General features: G+C 39.9%; 1 protein-coding gene across 1 annotated transcript in view; it reads right to left on the bottom strand.

Moving 5' to 3' along the window:
- Positions 1–23,356, bottom strand: part of BMPR2 (bone morphogenetic protein receptor type 2) — a 93,437-nt gene extending 70,081 nt beyond the window's left edge. The window contains exon 1 of the mRNA XM_060783119.2: positions 22,207–23,356. Within this exon, the coding sequence (XP_060639102.2) occupies positions 22,207–22,282 (76 nt within the window). The 5' untranslated portion in view covers positions 22,283–23,356. The remainder of the gene's footprint in view (positions 1–22,206) is intronic.
- Positions 23,357–27,636: the final 4,280 nt, after the last annotated feature.

Below are 27,636 nucleotides of genomic sequence, written 5' to 3'. Positions count from 1 at the left end.
TCCTTTCCTATTTTGTCACCACGTTTGTCACAGCCTGAACAAGTTTTTTTGTTTTTTGTTTTTTTAAGGTGAGCAATGACTAGAACAATTTTGTAGGCTGCTAGAAAAGCAGCTCATTTCGCCTTCTGTTTTCCCTCCTGCTGCATTCTGGCACCACCCAAAAATCTCCAGTGAAGGATTTTACATTCCTTTGGAACAGAGGGGATCCCTTCACCCAGTTCTTTTGAAAGGACTGCTCCTTCCAGTGAAATTATAACAATACTGACTCCACTAAGAAAAACATCTACTATTTCTCTTTCCTTGTCTGTGGATTTATGTTTAACACCAGTTTAATCTACTAAACAGACTGTCTTAATGTTTTTTGATTCTACGACTGCAGAACCTATTCTTTCTCGTGGAATATACTGTATTTTAATTCACGAGGAATACAATACCCCATTTCTTTTGTTTCTCTTGATGCATATTGATATAAAACAACATATCAAATATCGAAAGCCTTTGAAGCATTATGTGTGAAAAAATAACCCATTAAAGAGTATTAAAATTTATAATTGATTGATGAATACAGTATATGATAATTGTCTTGGTGTTAAAGGAGGATGGGAATCAGATTTTAGGATTTAAAATCATGGATAATGAATCTGGTCCACCACTCCTGCCCTTTTTAGATCTCAGTCTCCTCTTTCCAGTAAATAAACTTGAGATATAATGTATGTGAAAACAATAATTAATTTTTGAAAAAAATTAAATTATTTTGTACTTCATAATTATTTATAAAATACCCAAACACATGCACAAAATACAGCTTTATAAAGGATGATGTTGAATGTTTGAGATGTTACCTAAGAATTTCAATGTGATTTATCAGTTATTCATTTGTAGTGGTACTATACAACTTTGCATAGATACTGAGAGAAAGCCCATTTTTTCAAAATCATCAGAAAAAGTGAAGATGGATAGTAATCTAGTATGTTAATTATAAAAAATCACTTTTATCTTACTTAAACCAAACGTTGTGTTTGGGCATTAATTAATTAATTAATTAATTAATATCTATGCAAAGTTGTGTAGTACCACTACAAATGAATAACTGATAAATCACATTGAAATTCTTAGGTAACATCTCAAACATCCAACATCGTCCTTTATAAAGTATGTTAACTATAAATCACAAAATTGACTTTCCCTCTTAGAACTCATGCTACAGTTACAAACAGATTTGTAATTAAATTGTTTCCTCTGCTCTAGAAACAATGACACATTATTTAGCTATATCTTGTTTGGATTACTGCAATGCTTAGTTAACAATGGTTCTAAAAAAGAAACTTTTTAAATGGCCTTTTCACCTTCTCCCAGCCTTCCTTTTCTCCTTGCCCTTTGTCTAGCTGGAGATTTTCAGTAGCAATAACACTGAGAAGATGGTGAAGGAGGTTTGGAGAAACACAGATTTTTGATAAGTTTGGTCACCAAATGGAAATCAAAAGAAGTGGAGGCTAATGAAAGAAAGAGAAAATGCTGTATATTCTTAGTAAGGCTTTCTTGGTGATTCAAAATGCTTTTCATTACTTGTCCAAGGTTTACTTTACCTAGTCGTTTCATTTCACATGTGCTTTATGTTGGTTCTGAATAAAATATTTTTGCTGAAACATGTTGAATATGTCCTGAAACACATCAATTCCTTCCATATTAGTTCTGCCCTTGTCATTTGTTTTGTTAAAGAAGTAGTGCAAAGGGGAAATCTACTCTTGTGCACTGGTTTACCTGTTTATGGAAACTCCCAAGTCAAGATATAAATAACATTGATGACCAATGATGATTTTTCATGCTTAGTAGGACCCCATACCAGCTACAACAATTAACAGTAATGGATGGTGCAACAACAACCAGGTGGGTTTAAACTCTAAACTAGTATAGGACTGTGCCATAGGACAATGTTGGATTGTTGGAGTATTCATGTTGATTTCCTTGAACATATTTCAAAAATGTGTTCTTTAAAATCATGTCCAGTTAAAGATAAAAAATGAAGAGCCACAAATTCCAACCGCTCTTTTAAAACTCCATTAGAAATTACCGGTACATAACATTTTAGAAGTTAAACACATACAAGCTTGAATTTAACTGAATATTTATTTTCACTTCTGACATGATAAAAACAAGCTGCATTATGATATGGCAATAAAAGTTGTTCAATTATTCAGTTAAATGATTACTATATATACTCGAGTATAAGCCAAAACGAATATAAGTCAAGGCACCTAATTTTACCACAAAAATTATTTGAGTATAAGCCGAGGGTTGGAAATGCAGCAGCTACTGGTAAATTTCAAAATAAAAATAGATAACAATAAAATTACATTAATTGAGGCATCAGTAGGTTAAGTGTTTTTGAATATTTCCATAAAACTGTAATTTAAGATAAGGCTGTCCACCTCAGATTAAATCATTATAATAACCTTCTTCAGTGTAAATATGCTTATGTATTCTTCCAACAATCACCATAGTTTATTTTAACTACAAGTTTTGAAGGAAATGCTGTATGTATATGAATAAGGAAAAGTGGGAGGCGAGGAAGGAGAGCTGGGTTGCTGTGCGGAGAGATGAAGGTCCTGGCAGGAAGGCATGGGGCTGAAAGAAGCCCTTCTTTCTCAGGCCCACACCTTCCTGCCAGGAAGGACCCTCACTCGAGTATAAGTCCCGGGGGGGGGGGGGGGGGTCAGCCTAAAAAGGGCTGAAAAACTAGGCTTCTACTCAAGTATATACAGTAAATAGAAATGCACAGCTTTCAATAGATCAACTTTCAACAGTGTTCTTTTTTATTTTTGAAGTGCCCTTAGTTTCTGAGCAATTATTTCTTTTTCATCTTTTACAAGTTACTTTCCTTTCTCTTGTTAAAAACATTTTTAGAATGAATTTCTTTCACAGCACTGGTAGGTAGCAAGAGGCAAAACCTTCATCTCACAGTCATCCAGTCCTTCACAAGTGTAGGTCTCAACACAAGGGGACGCTTGCTGTTTGTATACCACAAATGTGGGTGTATACTTTCAGTTACCTTACTGTAAACCTTGCAAATGGGAAAATGTAGTCACAGAAAAAAATGTTCAGCTGCAGGGGATAATTTGCACATTTCTGGAAACTGGAAGACTTGTGCTGCAGTCACTGTTTGATCTTTATCTGTACCAGACAACCTCCGAGTGCCACCCTGAATCGAGGGGTGTGGTGATGGTCTCAAACAACTTCCAATAGCCTTATTTTTGCCTATTCCTTTCATCTACAACCTTGTAAAAATAGACATTGGGTTAACTTTATGGCAGTTTCAATGCCTCTGAGATGAAGTTAAAACCCTTAAGAAGTTTAGAAAACACACTAAGATAGAGTAAATTAATTCATAGACATAGAATAATTGAGTTGGAAGAGACCCCAAAGACCATCCAATCCAACCCCCTGCCAAGAAGTCAGAAAATCTCATTCAAAAGACCTCCAATAGATGGCCATCCAACCTCTGTTTAAAAGCCTCAAAAGAATGATCCTCCACCACACTCCAAGGCAGAGAGTTCCACTGCTCAACAGCTCTCACAGTCAGGATGTTCTTCCTAATGTTCAGGTGGAATCTCCTTTCCTGTAGTTTGTTCCGTGTCCTAGTCTGCAGGGCAGCGGAAAACAAGCTTGCTTCCTCCACCCTATGACTTCCCCTCACATACATGGCCATCATGTCTCCTCTCAGCCTTCTCTTCTTCAGACTAAACACACCCAGCTCTTTAAACCACTCCACATAAGGCTTATTCTCCAGACCCTTGATCATTTTAGTCACCCTTCTCTGGACACATTCCAGCTTGTCAATATCTCTCTTCAGTTGTGGTGCCCAGAATTGGACACAGTATTCCAGGTGTGGTCTGACCAAGGCTGAATAGAGGGGTAGCATGACTTCCCTGGACCTAGACACTAAAGTTCTATTTATGCAGGCCAATATCTCATCAGGTTTTTTTGTTGTTTTGTTTTTTTGGGGTTTTTTTGCTGCCACATGACATTGTTGGCTCATGTTTAATTTGTCCACAAGGACTCCAAGATCTTTTTCATACATACTGCTGTCGAACCAGACATCCTCCCTTCTATAACTTTGCATTTAATTTCTTCTACCTAAGTGGAGGAATTGGAAAATGGTTTAGTGTTTTAGGGTAAAATTATTTATCCCCTCCCCCTCGCTTATTTATTTTATGGCTCTAAGTTGGCTATATCATTGCATTTTGTATATAATTTTACTTTGGCCAACTGAAGGTCTTTGGTAACTAATAACATGTGCATGTTTGTTGTTTTTGGTCTTTACTATCTAAAATAAACTTTGAATATTTGTTCCAGGACAGGGCTGCAATAATTTCTTTTTCCAAAAGCAAGGAATAGATATTTGAATACTAAACTACATGTAATAATCAATATTTTTGATTTACAACATTTCAAAATCACTTCCTTCTTATTAACATAGCATGGCAAATAATCTGTTTTATTTTAAGTTCAAATGAATGTAAATTAAGCAAATAAATAAACATTTTCCGATTATTCTTTGCTTCAATTTTGTAGCATTAAACCACATTTTCTGTATATATTATTGGGATGAAAGATAGTTTTTAACCAGCCATTTCCTATATTCTTCAGGTTTAACTCGGGAAACAGAAAAACAGCTGTGCTCCTATGAAATCAGAATCCTGTTCTGATTCAGTTCAACACATATTGTTCCATTCTATTTAAAAAGATCATTAATGGAACAAAGAAATTCTGGTACTTGCCAAGAATGTTTTAGTAACTTTTCAGAGAATCACTATTTCAGTTATAAAAATGAAATCCCTTGCAGGTGCATTAATAGTAATCAAGCCTATTATTTCAGAAAATCGTTTAATATGATTTTAAACTGTTTTATTGCTGCAGGGAACCATCCCTTTACTGTATGAAAATTTGTCAAAAAACTGCCTCAGAAAATCAAGGGACATAGCTAATAGCTATATAATTTCAACTAAATCTCTATAATCGCACCACAGAACTGTAATTTAAAACTTTCAAAATCCAGAATGCATTTCTACTAAAGATTGAGAGAATGTAACTGCAATATGCATCAGATCTTATAGGATACATATATTGTGCTAAACATTTTGTGGCTGTTCTTTGTTTACAATCCAACTGACACATTCCTGGCTGCTTTAGTCAAATGTCACAGGGTCAAAAAGCGTTCCTGCTTAATACTAGGTCAGTGACTGGGAAGAGCTATGTGAGGTATGAATTTATCATGGACAGAGAAAAGGCCCTGACAGGTGTGGCAGAAATCTGGCTGAGCAAAGAGGGAAACGTCTACTTGACCCAGCTATGCCCCCTAGTCTTACAAGCACAGTAGCAGGTAAGAACTGATAGATGGGAAAGTAAAGTCACAGTGACTTATTATGAGTCCACTTGAGGTACTCTGTCTGGCAAACTCTAAGCTTGGCATGAACACATTCTGTAATAAGGCAGTGATATAAACATGAGGTGCTATTGTGTACTACTCATCATGTTGCTTAACTGCCTTCTTGCCTGAAGTGATGCAGATGTCCTTCAAACTTGCTGTCCTGGGTTATTTCAAACTGAAGTCCTGTCATCAGGGCTGCGCCAAGATTTTGTGGATTCCATGGAAACCATGGGTGTGTCAACTAATATTTGCCCCTATACATGTGACAAGGCATGCTCTTTTCTTTTCGCTGGACAAAATCATGGTGATTTAAAGATGGGGGAGCTTCAAAAAACTCTGTTGTCACTGACAAATCACCACCAAATATGGTTTATATTTCCTGGGACGTCTATTTCTGCGGGAGTGGGGAACCCATTAGAATAGCTCATATACAAAGAGCAGGAGATCCAAAAAGATTTCCAAATGTTCTCAGTTTTTTCCCAGATGCTGCAGTTAGCAATCCTATGGGTGATGATCTTGACCACTGATACAAGTGTGTCCAAGTGTCCTTTTCTTAATTGCAAAGTAAGAGCACCTTGGTTTTCTGATGAGTTCAAAACAATGAAGTAGTTGGATAGATGGCTGGAGTGATGTATAAGAAAGCTGTAGGACTAAATATAAGTTAGGGTGTGTTCCAGAGCCTACTTCTCTATTACATCAGCTGGTTGTTTTATGTCGCCAAGGGTCTTCTATCCCAAGCCTTTAGAAACCTGTTGCAATAACTTTGTGAAACCATTTGCACAGTTTGTTTGGACTTGGGCTCTACACTGAAAGTGAGGTGACTACTTGTTCAGTTTTAATGGATGAGTTTCAATTTGTTCAACAGTCTAAGCTACAGTTGCTTGGAAAAGGAGGCCAGCTACCTGCATGTTATGTCTACATCTATCCTGAGTTACTAGGGCTTCCAGAGAAGAGCTAGCAAAGGAGGGTAGCAGAGGTTATAAATACTTCTCTGACATAATGCTATTTTGCCATTTCCTTTAGAAGAAGCAGTTATAAGACCCATCCGGATGATATCTTCACTGGACCATATCATCCTAGAGAACTACTGGCAAATTTCTAAGCAAGGTTGTAGAACATGTAGGGGCAGAAAAACTCCAGCCTTTCTTCAAAGATTATGTAGATCAATTTCAACTAAAACCAGTGGCCAATGTCAGGAAATATAAACCATGGAAATGTGTCTTTCTTGGTTCTACAGGACCTTTTAGTGAAATTCCGTATTATTTACTGAAGAATCCAATGTTATTTATATTCCATTTTTTCACCCAAAACTAGGACTCAAAAGTATTGTATTTTTTTAAATGTGAAATGCTATGAAGTGAGGGTGATAAACTGTTGTTTAGTCACATGGTTATTAGGCTGTGGGGTTCTAAAGGCTCAGCACTGTTGTTCCCTATGTTTTTTTCATCTGTACATGAAGATGAAGCGAGAGATGATCTAGAATTTTGCAGTGGGATATCATCACTATGCTGACATACACAGTTTGCTATTTTACAAATGATGCCAAGGAGGTTTGGAACTCCTAACTATGCCCTGATGCGGTTAAAAAACAACAAAAAACCTAAACATGGGACACTTGCTGAGATTTATTCTAAATAAAAAAGATGTTCTGCAGGTAAGCAGGAAAAACAGCACGAGAATGAGATTACAAATTGTTCTGCATTATGGTACACTAATAGAGGCAAGGTTTTCAGTTTAGATGTGCTCCTGGACCCACTATCACTCCTCTTAGACTAGCTGGAAACTAGATGATCCTAAAAGGGAAAATAGTAAATCCCAACCTCAATATTTATAAATATACAACTTTTATTTTGCAAATCGTCTGATTATAAAACAAAATTAAGTTATTTTTAGATTTTGTTTTTATATTACTTTTCCTAACTTCTTTAGTCATATCCAATTTATACAGATATAGCTTTTTGTATCATAACCTCTACTTCATTATCAACTCCTCTCTCAATATTTGGATTCTAGTATAAATTACCTGTTGTAAGATGCGCATGATATTAGCCAACAAGCAACCTGCCAATGAAGAACTTTGATCACAAACAATGGAAGAAAATCTCATTCCTCAAATATTCAAAAGCTATATTTTTACCTAAAGCAATTTTCTGTAGGAAAGATCATGCACTGCACATCTGAATCAGTTCCAATCTTTTAAATGGAGAAGTAGACAACCTGTAAACTTAGTGAAAACAATCCCCCAATGAACCTCTAAGGATGCCTTCCATAGATGTGGGCAAAATGTCAGGAGAGAATGCTTCTGGAACATGGCCATACAGCCCAGAAAATTCACAGCAACCTAGTGATTTCAACCATGAAAGCCTTTGACAACAAAAAGCCATTACTTGATCAAAGTTTAAATAACTTGCTACATTTAACTTGGAAGCAAAAGAAAAAATGTTATCAGTAATTATAAATCCTTCCTGGAGGCAATGGGAAGCATGAAGGGATTGAACAAGCATGCTGTATTTGTGAAGAGAGCAAGGAAGTTAGAATATTATCCTACACATCCACTATTGTAGTTATGAGGCTGGAAGAGATAGTGACAAATAAAAAAGAGAAGAAAAGGTAGAGTTGACAAGGAAAATCAGGGAAAACCCCTAGTTACAGCAGGAGAAAGCAGCCAATTCTGAGCCTAACCATTTTATGAGTGGCTCAAGGCACTATGAGAGGTGCAAGCAAGTGGTCTTCCATGTCAGTCTTCCCATGGTGCCTGAATCAAAAGTCTGGTATTCAAGAAATAGGTGGCTCAGAACCGACCACTTTTTTCTTCTCTTTTCTTCTCCTTTTACTCCATTAGACATTTTTCCACTACAATTTAACTGTTTTAAGATATAACCAGGGCAATGTGATTGATCTTAATTTTTTTTTAAAGTATAATTTTCTAATCCCTAGTTTAAAGTTGGCTTGCTTCAAACAAACCAGCATACGGGAATAAGGGTTGGTTGTTTCAGAGGAAATGATCATCAGTGAACTAAAAAGAGGAATGAAAGCCTCTTCCTTGCAGACACACTAGAGAAGAAAAGAAGGAATGTATCCAACTGAATCTTGCATTAAGCAGCAGTTAAAAACACCAGTTAGTGACAAAAAGTGACTCCTTGGTATAATGAACTTATTTTAAGAATTCTAAAAATAAATTATTCTTTGTCATAATGTTTAATGAAGTAGCAATTCTGTATAAAGGTGAAAAAGGAAATGTGGCCATAGTTATCTAATGAACATTTCTGCAGCAAATCATATTTTAACTACTAAACAGATATTAAATTCTATGTGTTGCCCTATGCCATAAGTTCAGAGTAATTCACATGGCTTTAGCTTAACAAAACATTAAAATATTAATGTGAAATAAAGAAATGACATAGGTCAGTGATAGGCAATGCAGCTCTTTCAAAAATCGCAGTACAGACACCCTACTCCTCAAATTAAAACATTTTTTTCTACAAAATTTCCCAAAAATCATGTAGAGGCCATGGAGTCAATATTGCAACACTTCTCTCTCTCCAGTTAAGACAGCTACTCCATCCCACCTCATATGGTGGTGGTTGGGGTGTGGAGCAATGTGTGTTGTTCTGTGGTGTGTGCTGGGGAAGGCATTTAATTTTGTTGTGCAATAGCGATACTATTCTAAAACCATTTTAGGAAAAGCCTTCTCCTCATCCTAAAATAGGAAAGGAAGCCTCAAAACCCTGGTCAAAATACCCCACTCAGCCCATAGAAATCATATGAGCCACAACTCATATTTTTAGATGGAAGATGGGACAGTCCTGGAGCTGGGCTTCCCCAAATCAATATGGAAAGGTACATAAGCCTTCTTCCAAACTGGGGAAACTCTATGCATTTAGCAGCAGCCAACAATACCTATTATTTTACACAGAACAATCTTCACCCTGATCACTCTCAAAAAGCGCTGTCTAATCCATATACTTGTATTTTTATTTATTTATTTACTGCTCTTCTCACCCCAAAGGGGACTCAGAATTCTGGCAAAATTCAACACTACATTATACAAACAGATTATAAAACAATTAAAACATAGAAATACAATCAAACAAATTAAAAACATATTGCCTTGTCCCATAGTCGTTATTCCAACTGCTACATTTAAGTCAGATTCCATATTGCACTACTCCCCAAACACCTGTATGCAAAGCCAGGTCTGCAAATGGCCACTGTCTCATTCATGTGTGGTCAGTGAAGATTATGATACAAACGTGTGTGATAATAATTTATCTATTCCATACAAGTATATAATGACTTACATGTGACCAAGTAGACTAATAAAGAATGTTTTGAGATAATATTCTTGTAACCTGATTTACACAATCGAAAGCAAAACATTACACATATAAACAGACAATTTAAGAACTTCCACTCAGTTGTCAAAGCACCGCAAACCAATTAAATATTTTACCATTGACCAGCAAGACTCTAGGCTCACAGTGCCCAAATACAGAATAGTTGAAATTGGCCATCTGTTGATTGAAAGGGAGAGAGAAACTGAGTGCAAACCAACAATAAACCTGGGAACCACTGGAACATTTATTAATTGTACATAAACAGTACAGTATATGCTTTCAGTGGCAACAGCCAAAGAAACCATGACACTTTCTTTTATCATGCTGTCTAAACACAGCAGCAGCCACCATTCTGGATTTTGGAGACAGGAACAAGCCAAATAAATAATTTGCAGTTTTACAGTTTCTCTGGTTGAGACTAAAGAAAGCATTAAACAAGCCAAGACTTCCACAATTTCCTTGCTGATTGCTATGTACAAATACAAATATTATTTGCATGCTGTCTATCACAAAAAATCAAACTTATACCAAACTTAATACCATACTTCAAATCCCCACTCAATCAAAAAGAAAAACTCTTGGAGTTACATCTGCACTGTAGAATTAATGCCAACTGATATCACTTTAACTGTCATAGCTCAATGCTATGGAATCATGGGAGGTGTAGTTTTATAAGGCCATTTCTGCCAAAGAGTGCTAGTGCCTCATCAACTACAAATTCCATAGCATTGAGCCATGGTAGTATAGATGCACTCTGGGTGGCAAATTTTTCTCAGCCTGAGAAAGGAAATGACAAACCTCTTCTGACTAAATCTCATGAATAAAACCCTAGAATAGATCCATAAATGCAACAACAGCTGAAGGAGAAATCCTTAAAGACCAAAATAGATTATGCTGCCCCCAGAAATCCGAGGTAATTTTCTCCATGTCAATAATGTAAGCTAGTCTTAACCCAAATTGAAAATTCTTGACTCTTTTATCCTGTTACACTAAATAAGCCATTCTGAGCAGACATTTAGTATCTCATTTTTAAACTATGGATAGGAAAGAGTTTAAAGAGCAAGGCTCTTAAAGCAGCTTCAAATGTCATTCTCTGGATATTTTCCTGTGGTGTAGGAAATTACTCTGAATTACACTTTCATCAAGCTATTCACCTCATAATGAAGATGTTAGCTTCTGTTAGCTGTAAGCAATCAGATAAACTGTATCACTGTGGGATCTACATAATGACAGATCAAAGGTTCAGCTATCTTCCCTCAGTGCTGATTTTATTAGTAGTTTCCCCCATATAAATTATATATTTTTTTCTATACAGATTGAAATATCTTGTGTAACCCAAATAAAAAAGCACTAAGGTGATATGGGAGCCCAGATTTAGTGTGGCTTCATAATCAATATGATTCTATGAATCTAATTTTCAGAAACATCTGAAGGAAAATTTTGTTATCACATTTTAAGATGTACTACTTATTTGTATCTATATATTTACTAAGAAGTCTTTTGATTCTTATTCCACAGAATTAGCCAAAAAATGTAAAAAAAATTACATTTTTCTGACAAAATCCTTTAATTTTCTCCTTATGTTTTTAACCCCAGTCAAGTAATAATACATTAAGAGTGAATAGTGGTCACCATACAGTCATGGAGCAAAAAGCAATACAAAGATTTTCAAAAGGATCATGTAATTAAAATCCAGCTCTAGACTAAATAAGTCTTATTATGGCATCAATAATTAGGTCAAAATATACTGTTAAAGAGTATAAACCTTAAAAATAGTTGGCTTCAAAATGAACTCATCGCTAAGCTCATTTCATTTTCTTCAACTTTATTTTCGTTGTCTTTGATACAGAGTTTGCTACCACCAAAATGATGCTGCAGTTTGCTTCCAAAATTTGGTGGCATGCTGTTAAATGCATTATACAAAATGGGAAAAGGAACCAAATGAACTATACAGTCAATGGGAAATTAAATATCATAATCAATATAGTTCAGTATCAGAGCTTAAAATAGTACTAATAGAAAAAGAAACAGAATTAAAACCAAGCAGTGGAGAATATATTTTATTTCTTAATAATGAGTAGGGATTTTTTTTCACTGACCTAAGATATTTAATGAAAATTTTTTAATGAATAAGTTCAGCTATTTTGATTTTGTTACATATACTAAATTATTTTTTCTGTATTTTAACTACAAAAAATCCCATAGTCACATAAAACCCCAAAAATCATAGTTCATGAAAATCTTCTCACTAGAAAATGTGATTCTTTGTCTTACAATAATTGTACACACATAGATATGAGGCACACCAACAACCTTCAACCAGCAAGATTTAGTTTTCCCAAGGCTGGGAGTGGGAAAGCAGAGTATTGCTTTTGTGTGCACATCTGGTCATGAAGTTACCAAATAACTAACATTCTTCTCCTCAACTCTGAATGTGGATTGTAGGGTTTGCATTTTTTAAGGTTTCAATTATGCTTCCATTTAACAATTTCTCACTTTGCTAAGGAGCCATTTTCTTCTTTTCAAAAAAGTCTCCACACATTTGCATCCTCGTGGACAACAAGTTAAACATGAGCCAACAATGTGACGTGGCGGCAAAAAAAGCCAATGGGATTTTGGCCTGCATCAAGAGGGGCATAGTGTCTAGATCTAAGGAAGTAATGCTACCCCTCTATTCTGCTCTGGTTAGACCACACCTGGAATATTGTGTCCAATTCTGGGCGCCACAATTCAAGAGAGATATTGACAAGCTGGAATGTGTCCAGAGGAGGGCGACTAAAATGATCAAGGGTCTGGAGAACAAGCCCTATGAGGAGCGGCTTAGGGAACTGGGCATGTTTAGCCTGAAGAAGAGAAGGCTGAGAGGAGATATGATAGCCATGTATAAATATGTGAGAGGAAGCCACAGGGAGGAGGGAGCAAGCTTGTTTTCTGCTTCCTTAGAGACTAGAACGCGGAACAATGGCTTCAAACTACAAGAGAGGAGATTCCATCTGAACATGAGGAAGAACTTCCTGACTGTGAGAGCCGTTCAGCAGTGGAACTCTCTGCCCCGGAATGTGGTGGAGGCTCCTTCTTTGGAAGCTTTTAAACAGAGGCTGGATGGCCATTTGTCAGGGGTGATTTGAATGCAATATTCCTGCTTCTTGGCAGGGGGTTGGACTGGATGGCCCATGAGGTCTCTTCCAACTCTTTGATTCTATGATTCTATGATTCTATATGAGGAGTTGAATTACTATTTTTATATATACACCACACTTGCCTTGATTGGATAGTTACATATGCTTAAGATGTATGCATATGTACTGTTTATATGCATTTTTTCACAATATATCATGGGCCCATCTTATCCATAGGGAGTTTAGTTCCAGGATTCTGCACAGGTTAAAAAAACGCGTCTATTAAACAGCAGCAATATGAATGTGCACGCTTCACATCACTATCATTAAATAATATGGATCTGGAGCCCATGGAGCTGGAGGGCTCACTATAATCCACAATATGAAAAACTTACTACAGTGTACAATTTGCATTGAATTAATTCATTTTTTAAAATAATATGTGCTTTGCTCCACATTCAATTACCCATACGTTCTATGCACATATCACTATGACTTCAAGGATAAAATTAGTTTTCTGAGAAAGGGAGGCATGTACTGAAAAGAGAGGAAAGTATTATTTAAATGTTTCTATAAATTTTGAAGCCAATGGAAAGACCATATCATACTAGCTGTAATTAACTGCTTTCAAGTCAACTTCAACTTATGGAAACCCAAGTCACCTTATCATCAACAGCCCTATTCAGGCCTTGGAAAACTGAAGACTACAGTTTACTTGATTGAGTTTATCCGCCTATGATGCAGTCTTCCTCTTTTCATTCTACCTTCTACCTTACCAAGCATTATTGTCTTTACAAGTGATTCATATATTCTCATATGTCCAAAGTAGACCAATGTCTGTTTAGTTATCTTGGCATCTAGGAATGGTTCTGACTTGTTTTGCTCTTGGACTAACTTATTTATCTTTTTGGCAGACAATGCTATTTGCAGAAATCTCCTCCAACGCATTTCAAATGAGTTAAGTTTTTTTCCCCCTCAAGCTTTCTCTACTGTCTGGATTTCACAATCATATGTGATTTGTCCCAAAAGTAATGAGAATGATTTTGAAAAAAAAAACTACTATGCAATTTGCTAATGTACTGACTGCTAAAAGATGCAGACTCAACTGAGGAAAATTAAACTTTATACTTGGGTACCCCTTTCATCTGCCTCAATCTCCATTTTCCTTTCCTGACCCTTCCACACTGCACAAAAAATCATTCTCATTACTTTTTGGACAAGCCACAATCAGCTCTTATTCAAGCATACCTGATTAACCCTTCTTCTTACTACACAAAGTGGCCAGAGCAGTAGTATTTGGAGGAAGGCTCTTTCATCTATGTTTGGATTAGGTATGATAGAACAGTGACTGTGACTGTTATGTTCAATGTGCAAACTAAACATAGTGAGTGATAGAATGCAGACAAGCCTAACCCAAGTACTAAATGGAAACCATCCTTTTTCTTCAAATTCTATCCTGAGAGTGGCCTTTTGTCCCAAGTATAGGTTACACATCAGATCAATCAAATGTTGTGGCGCATATATTTCTTTGAAAGCAATCAATCCTTTTTGTTATCTGTCTTATAATACCAGTATCTATTAACTTTTGTCATTACCCTATTATTAAATTACATGCTTATTAGTACAACTTTCATGCATATGTCCCTTTTTGGACCAAGTGCAAAGGGGGTTATCTTGCCCTTCTGCCCCATTCAAAAGCCTTCCACTACCCAGCAGCAGTCAAAACCCATCAATTGTCATATACAAAGAACTCTGAGAAAGGTGTTAACATGTTAAAGCTATGCATTAAAAGATACAGGCAGAATTTTTTTGCATAATCTGAATCTCTGTACTATATCCAAAGATAGACCTCTCACTTTAATTTTATGTTCTTATCCATTCACAATACTACTGCATTTAGCTGCAAGACATTTAACAATGCCTCTCCTTTGTCTTAACTCAATGCTCAGCACATGGTCAAATAATAGCACTTCTCATTTAAATCATTAAAAAAGCCTATCTCTTCTCCACTCTAATCTCATTCTTTCACATTGGTCTACTCATATCTACTCAGCATCCTGCAACCACACCATATGCCTCATTCCTTTAGTTATGTTATGCCCCTCCTCATATTCTTACAGACTTTGCTCATTTCTGGATCTGCATTGGTTTCTCATATTACCTGCAAAATCTTCCATACAACTGCCTGATCCTCTTTATCTCTCTACAGACATAACTAGAGATATATCTGCCTCTGAACTTATTCAATTTTACTCTACTACTCTCAGGCATGGAAAGAAAACCTGTCACTTAAATATTATCTCCCCCCTCCCTTTGTTATATACTCTTATTCATCTGTTTCTCAGAAAAACGTTCTGTCACCTCTTACTTTCACAATTTCCCCAATAACTTTTTTCCATGAAAGCTTTCCACATTCTCCTGAACTTTCCTCACCCTACTGCATTTAAAGCTGATGTGTTATTGCAATAATAACACATTCTTGCCCTCCTTATCATCCAGGAGTCTAGCCCAAGACTGTAAAGATTTTGGTAACACTGTGTCCTTTTCTTTGGCAAGTGATAATATTTACTAAGTAGTAACATACTATATAAATGAAGATAACAATACAAAAAATAGCAAAGTCCTTTCTATTTCCCTTTACTGACCTCACACAACTAATTATGTTTAAACACGTTTTCATGGGCATTATGCTGCAAGTCGCTTCTGGTGAAATGATTAAACAGAAATGGTTGAACAGAAGTTCTCTGAATCTTTAGGTGCTCTTACTGTCTATTACAGAGAAATTGTAAAAAAATTGAAAAAGCAGACCTGTGTTTTTCATCTTAAGAACAAGCATCTTGAACTCTGAGGATTACCTGGGAAGGAATCCCACTAGAGCACTGAAGCACACCCAAATACCTGGGAGTTACCCTGGACCATGCTCTGACTTACAAGAAGCACTGCTTCACTATTAAGCAAGTTTTGTTACTCTGCTGATGAATACGCATGCCCAGTCTGGAACACATCGAACCATGTTAAAACAGTGGATGTGGCTCTTAATGAGAAATGCCGCATCATCACAGGATGTCTATGCCCCACGCCACTGGAGAAATTATACTGTTTAGCCAGTATTGCACCACCTGACATCTGCCGATGTCAGGTGAAAGGACCAAAGCAGTGACATCTCTGGCCCATCCACTGTTTGGATATCAGCCAGCATGCCAATGCCTTAAATCAAGAAACAGTTTGCTGAGATCTACAGAGATACTCGCAGGAACACATCAGAAAGCAAGAGTCAAAAAGTGGCGGGTTAAAACCCAGAACCTCAATCAGTGGCTGATACGCATGAGAAACTCCTCCCTGGGCACACAGAAGACTGGGCGATTTGGAAGGCACTGAACAGGCTGCACTCTGGCACCACGAGATGCAGAGCTAACCCTTAAGAAATGAGGCTACCAAGTGGAGTCCACAACATGAAAATGTGGACAAGAGCAAATCACAGACCACTTATTACAAGGCAGTCTGCACCTTTGTTACAGCAACACCAGAGCCACTCCAAGTGGCCAGATAGTGGTCAAAGGACATTTAGTATAATGCCAAGTTTTTAACTTCGTTTGTGATTTTAAATACATTACAACTGTATCCTCAGTTCACTTCTGACATAATAAATAAATAAATAAATAAATAGGCATTATGATTTGATACAAAGACTTCTCAATGAACCATACATTATGATTTGATACAAAACTATCTTAATCAACTATGTGAAAGAAGTCATTAATACAATTTACAGGAGAAGCATTCAGACAGAAAGAGAGACAAAAGTAGCTTGAAGGTCTTTTAGTGAAGCTAGCAAACAAGGAGAAATGTCCTAAACACATACTGATGTTTGAATCAGCATATAGTCAAGAAAGTTGTTGTCTTTTGCCATGCATTAATGCTTTATAAATTTTACTGCTGAAATTAAAGCAAACAAATCAAAGTAAAAATGGGACCGACAATCTAAGGTGAGAATTACAGAACATACATCTCAAAAAAACAACAGATTAAAAACCAGGTACCATGTTGACCATGAATTTGTTTTACATATTGGTGCATAAGCAAACTGCTGGAATTTATAAACTTCCCTTCTAAAAAAGATGGTTCTTTTTAGAAGGGAAATACCAACATTTCTGATTCTGTCAAGATATCATGTCTTCTTAAATTACAGAGGTATCCACTAAAATTAAATTCCATCTGAAAAGTCAGATCTGTTTTTTAATTAACATAAAAACAAAAAGATGCTCTTCTAGTCCATGAGATATTATCAGCAGAGCTTTCATTACTAAACATACTGGCATTCCTATACTAAACACTTTTAACAAATACAGGTTGACTATGCCTTGTATGAATGCTTGAGACCAGAAGGGTTTTGGATTTCAGAATTCTTTGGATTTTGGAACATTTACATTATACACATAATTGAATATGCACACATAGAGATATCATGGAGACGGGAATCAAGTCTAAACACTGAATTCATTTATGCCTCATATATACCCAATGTATATACCCAGAAGATAATGTTACACAAGATTTTAAATAATTTTGTCCATGAAACTACATTTATGTATATAATGAAAAATCAGGAGATCAAGGTGTCACTATCTCAGCCACCCAAGTGAACAAAACTGGAATATTTTGGATTTCAGAATTTTTGAAAAGGATACCCCACCTATCTAGAATTTTAAAATGATCCTTTCTAGTGGAAGGTGAGGGATTACCCACCAGAAGCAGAAACCTCACACTTCTTTTTGAAATTCCCTGAACACCCTATAATCCCAGAGATAGCTTTCTGTAACAGGTGCCATCTGCTATGCAGGACTAGAGAAAAGAAGGTGAAAAAACATCTGAGTACATTGGCATTGAATGCAGAGGTACAATGACATAGTGAGACTTGGAGGCACCTACTTTTTAAATGTAGTTTTAACTGTATTTAATTGTGTTTTAATTCTTATGCTTCATGACACATAGGATTTCATTTTTTAATTTTCATATTCATATTTCTATGCATTTGCTCTTGTTTTTTCTTTGTATTGTGCCATGTTAGCTGCCTTGAGTCCCTATATTTGAAGAAAGGCAGGATAAAACTAAACACACACATATACATCAAAATGATAGGAACTTAATAAATATATGCATAGTTAAAACATTCCCCCCACTATACTGCACTTAGTGGTTTGCTGCCAAATTTAAGCAACAAACCATAAGCCATTTCTGGGGGAAATTGTAAGAATCTAGGACACAATGGACAAACTGCAAAAACAAAGGAACAGGGTTTTGCAGCATTTTGTCCATCCCTACTTTACACAGCTAAATCCCACAATTTAAAAATAGTTTAAATTAGGATTTTGCTTCTTTTCACCTCTTTTATGGGTACTATGGAATGTTTTTTGCTGACTTCATACTGAGTAACAAAGAGTCTTCTGGCATCAAATACCAATAAGTTTTATTTGGAATAATCTTTCATTGGTTGCCTACCACAAAACTTGGTGGTCTTCACCCTATCATGAGTCTGTATTGCTTTTGCTATGAAGACTAGAATGCTTCTGCCCCTCTCTCCTGTCCCAGCCAAAACCAAGCATTGGATTGTGCATGCAGAAACTTCAGACTTGTTCTGTAATGTAACAAGATATGCTATCTTTGCAGGATATACATCTAAACTGCAAAGGTTATTCAGCAATTACTTTGTTTAGCCAAGTACCTCTACTGTCTGAGTTTCCAAAAGATATTAGATAGGCAGATGCCAGAAATTTTTCTGATGTAAGAAGACAGACTAGATTGTTCTTGGGAACTTCCCAAGCCTGTGATTAATAATGGGTATGCTGTCAAACCGGAGGATAATTACCAACAACTATACAGAACACACAGTTGTTTTACTTCCTAAGAAGCACAAACCAAAGCAATTATCCTTAATCTTTTTAGCATGCTGTTTTTAGCATGCAAGTATTTCAACATTTTGGTAATTGGGTCATAGAAAAGGCATTTTAGCAGATTAAATCATGGAATAGTTTAATTATATTTGTTATATTCAATGTAAAAATCAAGAGCTAATTCTTCAAACGAAATAACTACAATAGAAAGCTCCAGTTTTAAATACCAATGACACAGCCAATGTTTACCTTACTAGTGTAAATATTCCATACATTTTAACTCACAATTTTCCAAGGAGACTTCTGAAAAATTTTAAAACCTTAAAAATTGTCAATCCCAACCAGAGCAAACATGTTAAATCAATGAGATTTATGTAAATGGTAACATATATTCAGCAACTGGACCTACAAGCAGCAACTAAATTTAGGTCTAAATATATAGCACACTGTTCTTCTGAAAAAAATTTTTTAGAATTATTCATTATTCATATTTATCCAATTTGATATCTGGGCAAGCGGATACCTCGGCAGCCACCTCTCCACCAAAGTCAACATCGACGCCGAAATACAACACCGCCTGAGCTCTGCAAGTGCAGCATTTTCCCGAATGAAGCAGAGAGTGTTTGAGGACCGGGACATCCGTAGGGATACCAAGGTGCTTGTCTATAAAGCTATTGTCCTCCCAACCCTGCTATATGCCTGTGAAACGTGGACTGTCTACAGACGTCACATGCAGCTCCTGGAATGATTCCATCAGCGCTGCCTCTGGAAAATCCTGCAAATCTCTTGGGAAGACAAGCGGACAAACGTCAGTGTGCTGGAAGAAGCAAAGACCACCAGCATTGAAGCGATGGTCCTCCAACATCAATTCCGCTGGGCCGGCCACGTTGTCCGGATGCCTGACCACCGTCTCCCAAAGCAGCTGCTCTACTCTGAACTTAAGAGCGGAAAATGGAACGTTGGTGGACAGGAAAAGAGATTTAAAGATGGGCTCAAAGTCAACCTTAAAAACTCTGGCATAGACACTGAGAACTGGGAAGCCCTGGCCCTTGAGCGCTCCAGCTGGAGGTCAGCTGTGACCAGCAGTGCTGCAGAATTCAAGGAGGCACGAGTGAAGGGTGAAAGAGAGAAACATGCCAGGAGGAAGGCACGTCAAGCCAACCCCAACCGGGACCGCCTTCCACCTGGAAACCAATGCCCTCACTGCGGAAGAAGATGCAGAGCAAGAATAGGGCTCCACAGCCACATACGGACCCACAGGGAAACCCATGATGGAAGACCATCTTACTCATCCAACGAGGGATCGCCTAAGTAAGTAAGTATCTGGGCAAAATAATATTAAAAGGATACTACACAGATTTCAAAAGTAAGTCCTCATTAACTTGTTCTATGTGACATTTGTTAACAATCACAAAAGATTCTGAAATCTTGAAGATCTACTTTAAAAATTAACACATCCTTAAGCCTATTTCTTCAATGCATTTAAAGTAATTTTCCACAGTATTTGCTTCTCTATTGAACAAATGCACTACAAATTCAAAAAAAAAAAGAGAGAGAGAGAACTAAAAGAAAGTAATATGGTGTTAGGCAGATGTTTTAGGTTTCTAACAGAGGAATACTCTACCTACTCAACAATAAGTTTCACTGACTTCAGTAGAACATACTCTCAAGTAAGCATGTATATTATTACAGCCTAAGCATTTGGATAAGTGCATGCAGGAAAGATAATTAAAAGCATAATGATGTCTCAGCACTTCAGAGAGTTCTTTTATTTCTATCTCCCAAGCTACAGTGTGCCACTATCAGGCTTCTCCACAGTACCAAAGCATGAACTATACTCCCATTCCTTGTCCATGTATGTAGATGTAGAACAAAGCTAGTAATGAACAAAACCAACAAGATTAACATCACTCAGTGTGCAAATATATTTCAGATATTGCATTGTGCACCAGAACTTATATTTATGTTCAGCTGACTATTTCATGGCAGATTTTGTCAAATAATTTTCTTTAAAATCCAGATGACATATATTGTCTCGCATGTGTTTAAAACATTGTATACAAAGAGTAATAATCATTTATTTATTTATTTACAACATTTATATCCCACCTTTCTCACCCTGAAGGCGACTCAGGGCAGCTTACATAATTGGCGTTATTCCATGCCCAAACAACAACAACAATTAAAAGCAATTAAACAAAAATTTAAAACAACATTAAACAACATATGTAAAGAATAGACGACAATCGTGCATACATCCAAAGCCAGATAATCAAATAATCATATTCATCAAGCCAGGATGAATTCCAACTGTATTGCACAGATAATTATGCTGGGTCAAATACTTGCTCTCAAAGAGGAGATTTCACTTGTTTGCGAAATGACAGGAGGGAAGGGGCCGATTGAATCCTACTAGGGAGGGAGTTCCACAGCCCAGGAGCCACCACTGTGAAGGCCCTGTCTCTCATCCCCACCGGTCGTGCCGATGAAGGTGGCAGAACTGAGAACAGGGCCTCCCCAGAAGATCATAACCTCAGTGATGGTTCATGGAGGGAAATGTGTTCGGATAGGTAAGGTGGGCCGAGGCCATTCAGGGCCTTATATGCCAAAGCCAGCACTTTGAATTGTGCTCGACAGCAAACCTGCAGCCAGTGAAGCTGGTGCAACAGGGGAGTTGTGTGCTCCATATATGCAGCTCCAGTTAGCAATCTGGCTGCCTCGCCTTGGATTAGTTGAAGCTTCCGAACAATCTTCAAAAACAACCCCATGTAAAGCGCGTTGCAGTAGTCTATACGAGATGTAACCTGCACATGGACCACCATGGCCAAGTCTGACTTCCCAAGGTACATACATAAAGAACTAGTAACCTCACTGTTGTGAATAAAGATTTGATACTCATGAAATTGAATATTTTTTCATTGTGTTATATTGTCATTCCACATCATAAGAGACCTTGAGACATATCTACAATGAGAAACATACAACAACAAAAATTGTTCACCCAAACCCTGCAAAATAGAAACCAGCACCTGGTAATTATTCCCATTTCCAAGAGAATGATGCAGACATTTTAAAGGGACAGATCTGAATATTGGCCAGCCGCACCCCCTTCTTTTGTAGCAGCCTAGCTGTTACCTCTAGAACCGGTTGAACCAATGTATTGAAATACACAACCATTCCTTTTTTTCCACTGGGGCCACATCCACACAGCTGAATAAAATCCCACATTATCTGCTCTGAACTGGGATATATGTCAGTGTGGACTCAGATATTCCAGTTCAAAGCAGATTTTTGTGGGTTATTCTGCCTTGATGTTCTGGGTTATATGTCTGTGCAGGAGGGCCCTGGAACGAAATGGGTTTTAAACCCGGGTAATCCGGTTTAATTCATGAGCAGATCATGCTGCCGGGTTACACCCACTGGCTACTTACCAGCCGCAGTGCTGAGGAGTAAGGTGGCACTGGCGAAGAGCAGCACCCGCCAAAGGTGCTGCAGCAAGGCAGTCATATTTGGAGGGACCCAGGGAAGGGGGCCTGATGGGCGCGATTTCCCTCGAAAACAAGGCCAACTGGGAGGAACCCTTCCGGCCGCCAGAGAGTCGACAACCTTCCTGGTTTACAATCCAGCCGGGAAGGGCAAAGGCGAGGTCTGGCCAGGAGCCGCCCGAGCTCTTCTGACTCCACGACGCGAATCTGCCTTCATCTTTCAGGGCTTCACGGGAGGGGGGTCCTCAAACCAGTATGGGGGATCCTCTCCCCAGATACAGGACCATCCCTGCGAGGCTGGAAAACCCAGATTAAGAATTCCCACGCGTCTTCTTCACAGGATCAATGCCCCGCTTTGGTTTCCAATGAATCATATCCAGAGGGGAATGAAGAGGATGGTTGAAGACTGTCAGGAGAAGCAGCTTCCCTCAAAGGGAGGTTGAAAAACACGAAGAACACCCCCCACCACCACACACAGGAAAATATATTACAAGGATATTAGTGTGTATCGTAGATATAGATATATAGATTCTCTCTATATATACATAGTATTACAAGGAGGAGAAAGAGAGGAAGGCGCCTCTGTGCTTCTTCTGTGAGGGAGGCAATGAGCAAATCAGAGCTGCCCTGTCCTTGGCTTCAACCAGCCCAAAAGAAAGCAAGGCCCATTTTTGGTCCTCCACAGAAAGGACCTCTTCAGTTGCAAGTCGGGGGAAAAAAGGCCTCCTTTTCTTCTTCTTCCCCTTCTTCCGCTCAGCTCAGCAGAGGCCTCTCCCTCACACAGGTCCCAACAGCGCCAGGCCGAGCCTTTCTTTCTTTCTTTCTTTCTTTCCTTCTCTCTCCCTCACAGTCCCGTCGCCTCCTTTCTTCACAGGCTCGCCTTCCTTTTTGGCCGTTTCTCGAGGCGAATAGTGGAGTCTCGCGCAGCCCCCCTCGCGCGCGCGCGCGCATGCGCCCTCCCTCCCCCACCGCGCGCGCTACCAAAGCTGCTTTTTTTTTCCTATTCCTTTTCAGACCAGACACAAAGGGGAGCCGCGGCGAAACTGGCAGTCTTTCTGTGCCCGGCCCGTGGGCGCCACGAAGCCCCGCCCCCTTCGCCGCCAGCGCCGCCGACGCCTCTCGCTTTGGCCACGCCCCCTTTCCTCCTCCCTCCTCGCGCGCCTCCTTCCCTTCCAACTCCTCCCTCTCCCCTTCCAGTTCCAGCCTAGAGTGGCGGCACGTAACGACGCTCTCCTCCCAGTTTTTTTTGTTTTCCGCGCCCCTCCCGCACCGCCATGTTGCGAAGAGTTCCATGTTTGCCAGATCGGCGGCCTGGAGGGAAAGTGCGTGGGAAGGGCAGGAGGAGATTTTGTTTTGCCTCCCCTTTGGGTTTTTTTTCCCCCATCTCCGTGAGAAGGCGCCTTCTTCAACCCTAGGATGTTAATTGGCTTGAGGGCCTGATTCACATCTCAAGATTGCTTTTTGTAAAAATCTCAAGCATTGTATATAAGATGTATCCATGCCAGGCATGGGCAAACTTGGGCCATCCCTCCAGGTGTTTTGGACTTCAACTCCCACAATTCCTAACAGCCAGGCATGGGCAAACTTGGGCCATCCCTCCAGGTGTTTTGGACTTCAACTCCCACAATTCCTAACAGCCAGGCATGGGCAAACTTGGGCCATCCCTCCAGGTGTTTTGGACTTCAACTCCCACAATTCCTAACCGCCAGGCATGGGCAAACTTGGGCCATCCCTCCAGGTGTTTTGGACTTCAACTCCCACAATTCCTAACCGCCAGGCATGGGCAAACTTGGGCCATCCCTCCAGGTGTTTTGGACTTCAACTCCCACAATTCCTAACAGCCAGGCATGGGCAAACTTGGGCCATCCCTCCAGGTGTTTTGGACTTCAACTCCCACAATTCCTAACCGCCAGGCATGGGCAAACTTGGGCCATCCCTCCAGGTGTTTTGGACTTCAACTCCCACAATTCCTAACCGCCAGGCATGGGCAAACTTGGGCCATCCCTCCAGGTGTTTTGGACTTCAACTCCCACAATTCCTAACAGCCAGGCATGGGCAAACTTGGGCCATCCCTCCAGGTGTTTTGGACTTCAACTCCCACAATTCCTAACAGCCAGGCATGGGCAAACTTGGGCCATCCCTCCAGGTGTTTTGGACTTCAACTCCCACAATTCCTAACAGCCAGGCATGGGCAAACTTGGGCCATCCCTCCAGGTGTTTTGGACTTCAACTCCCACAATTCCTAACAGCCAGGCATGGGCAAACTTGGGCCATCCCTCCAGGTGTTTTGGACTTCAACTCCCCCAATTCCTAACAGCCAGGCATGGGCAAACTTGGGCCATCCCTCCAGGTGTTTTGGACTTCAACTCCCCCAATTCCTAACAGCCAGGCATGGGCAAACTTGGGCCATCCCTCCAGGTGTTTTGGACTTCAACTCCCACAATTCCTAACAGCCAGGCATGGGCAAACTTGGGGCATCCCTCCAGGTGTTTTGGACTTCAACTCCCACAATTCCTAACAGCCAGGCATGGGCAAACTTGGGCCATCCCTCCAGGTGTTTTGGACTTCAACTCCCACAATTCCTAACAGCCAGGCATGGGCAAACTTGGGCCATCCCTCCAGGTGTTTTGGACTTCAACTCCCACAATTCCTAACAGCCAGGCATGGGCAAACTTGGGGCATCCCTCCAGGTGTTTTGGACTTCAACTCCCACAATTCCTAACAGCCAGGCATGGGCAAACTTGGGCCATCCCTCCAGGTGTTTTGGACTTCAACTCCCCCAATTCCTAACAGCCAGGCATGGGCAAACTTGGGCCATCCCTCCAGGTGTTTTGGACTTCAACTCCCCCAATTCCTAACAGCCAGGCATGGGCAAACTTGGGCCATCCCTCCAGGTGTTTTGGACTTCAACTCCCACAATTCCTAACAGCCAGGCATGGGCAAACTTGGGGCATCCCTCCAGGTGTTTTGGACTTCAACTCCCCCAATTCCTAACAGCCAGGCATGGGCAAACTTGGGCCATCCCTCCAGGTGTTTTGGACTTCAACTCCCCCAATTCCTAACAGCCAGGCATGGGCAAACTTGGGCCATCCCTCCAGGTGTTTTGGACTTCAACTCCCACAATTCCTAACAGCCAGGCATGGGCAAACTTGGGCCATCCCTCCAGGTGTTTTGGACTTCAACTCCCACAATTCCTAACAGCCAGGCATGGGCAAACTTGGGCCATCCCTCCAGGTGTTTTGGACTTCAACTCCCACAATTCCTAACAGCCAGGCATGGGCAAACTTGGGCCATCCCTCCAGGTGTTTTGGACTTCAACTCCCACAATTCCTAACAGCCAGGCATGGGCAAACTTGGGCCACCCCTCCAGGTGTTTTGGACTTCAACTCCCACAATTCCTAACAGCCAGGCATGGGCAAACTTGGGCCATCCCTCCAGGTGTTTTGGACTTCAACTCCCCCAATTCCTAACAGCCAGGCATGGGCAAACTTGGGCCATCCCTCCAGGTGTTTTGGACTTCAACTCCCCCAATTCCTAACAGCCAGGCATGGGCAAACTTGGGGCATCCCTCCAGGTGTTTTGGACTTCAATTCCCACAATTCCTAACAGCCAGGCATGGGCAAACTTGGGCCATCCCTCCAGGTGTTTTGGACTTCAACTCCCACAATTCCTAACAGCCAGGCATGGGCAAACTTGGGCCATCCCTCCAGGTGTTTTGGACTTCAACTCCCACAATTCCTAACAGCCAGGCATGGGCAAACTTGGGCCATCCCTCCAGGTGTTTTGGACTTCAACTCCCACAATTCCTAACAGCCAGGCATGGGCAAACTTGGGCCATCCCTCCAGGTGTTTTGGACTTCAACTCCCACAATTCCTAACAGCCAGGCATGGGCAAACTTGGGCCATCCCTCCAGGTGTTTTGGACTTCAACTCCCACAATTCCAAACAGCCGGTGGGAGTTGAAGTCCAAAACACCTGGAGGGATGGCCCAAGTTTGCCCATGCCTGATCTTAACACTGGAATTAATGCAGTTTTGCTGCTATTATTATTATTATTAAACTTTATTGATACCCCACCACCAGACATGTAGCGGAGGGAGGGGCTTGAGGGGCTTCAGCTCCCCCCCCCCCCAAATTCTCATGGTGGTCCGCGAGAAGGCCTTATTAATTCTATACTAATCCCAGCGTACCTGTCTGAACATATATCCCTCTACGTCCCACCTCGGAGTTTAAGATCTTCCGGGGGGGTCCTGCTCTCGGCCCCACTTTTATCACAAGTGAGACTGGTGGGGACGAGGGACAGGGCCTTCTCGGTGGTGGCCCCTCGCCTGTGGAATTCACTCCCCGGGGAAATTAGGTAATCAACATCCCTCCTCTCCTTCAGGAGGAAGTTAAAAACCTGGATTTGGGACCAGGCCTTCGGGTAAGCTGGCAGATGGACAAAAGACAATGACGACCAGAGTAGGAAAGGACAATGACAATGCTGGATGGATTATGGATTTATAAATCGGCAAACATTGACCACAAAATGATTTTATTGCTGTTATTGTATTGATTTGATTGTTTTAACTAGTAATAACTGTTGATGTTAAATTGTATATTGTATTTTGTGAATTGTTAGGCATCGAATTGTGCCTTTGGTAAGCCGCCCTGAGTCCCCCCTAGGGGGTTGAGAAGGGCGGGGTAGAAGCACTCCAAATAAATAAATAAATAAACGGTTCTGGCCCAGTTTACCTGTCTGAACAGATTCTCCCCTATGCACCATCAAGGTTGCTAAGATCTTCTGGAGGGGCCCTGCTCTCGGTCACACCACACTCGCAATCGCGTCTGGTGGGGACGAGAGAAAGGGCCTTCTCGGTGGTGGCCCCTTGGCTGTGGAACTCTCTCCCAATGGAGATTAGATCTGCCCCTTCCCTCCTGATCTTCAGAAAGCTAGTGAAATCCTGGCTCTGGGACATAGCATTCTCAGAACGATTGCGGAGTTCAGCAATAACCTAATAACTACTGACCACACTGGCGGATTGAGATGAACATGATTTTATCTTGGCGATTTGGCATTATGTATTTATTTTGTTTGTATTTAACTTATTGTGATGTTAGTATGTTTTTAGTTGTATTTGTGTATTGATTTTCTGCTGTTAGCTGGCCTGAGTCCCTCTGTGGAGGTTGAGAAGACTGGGGTTTACAAGTTTTAAATAAATAAATTACTGGTACATTATTTAAACTGTTGTGTTTATTCATATCATGATCTGATCACCATGCTCAATCTATCCCATATGCACGGGGGTATTGGGGTAACGATACAAAAGGTTTGCTAGGGTAGACCCTCTTTCACTCAGACTCAGCCCCCACCCCCCCAGGTTGCATAGGACCGTAA

The sequence above is a fragment of the Anolis sagrei genome, chromosome 1 (genome assembly GCF_037176765.1).
Source record: "Anolis sagrei isolate rAnoSag1 chromosome 1, rAnoSag1.mat, whole genome shotgun sequence".
Taxonomy (NCBI): domain Eukaryota; kingdom Metazoa; phylum Chordata; class Lepidosauria; order Squamata; family Dactyloidae; genus Anolis; species Anolis sagrei.
This window is presented reverse-complemented; position numbering and strand designations above follow the sequence as displayed.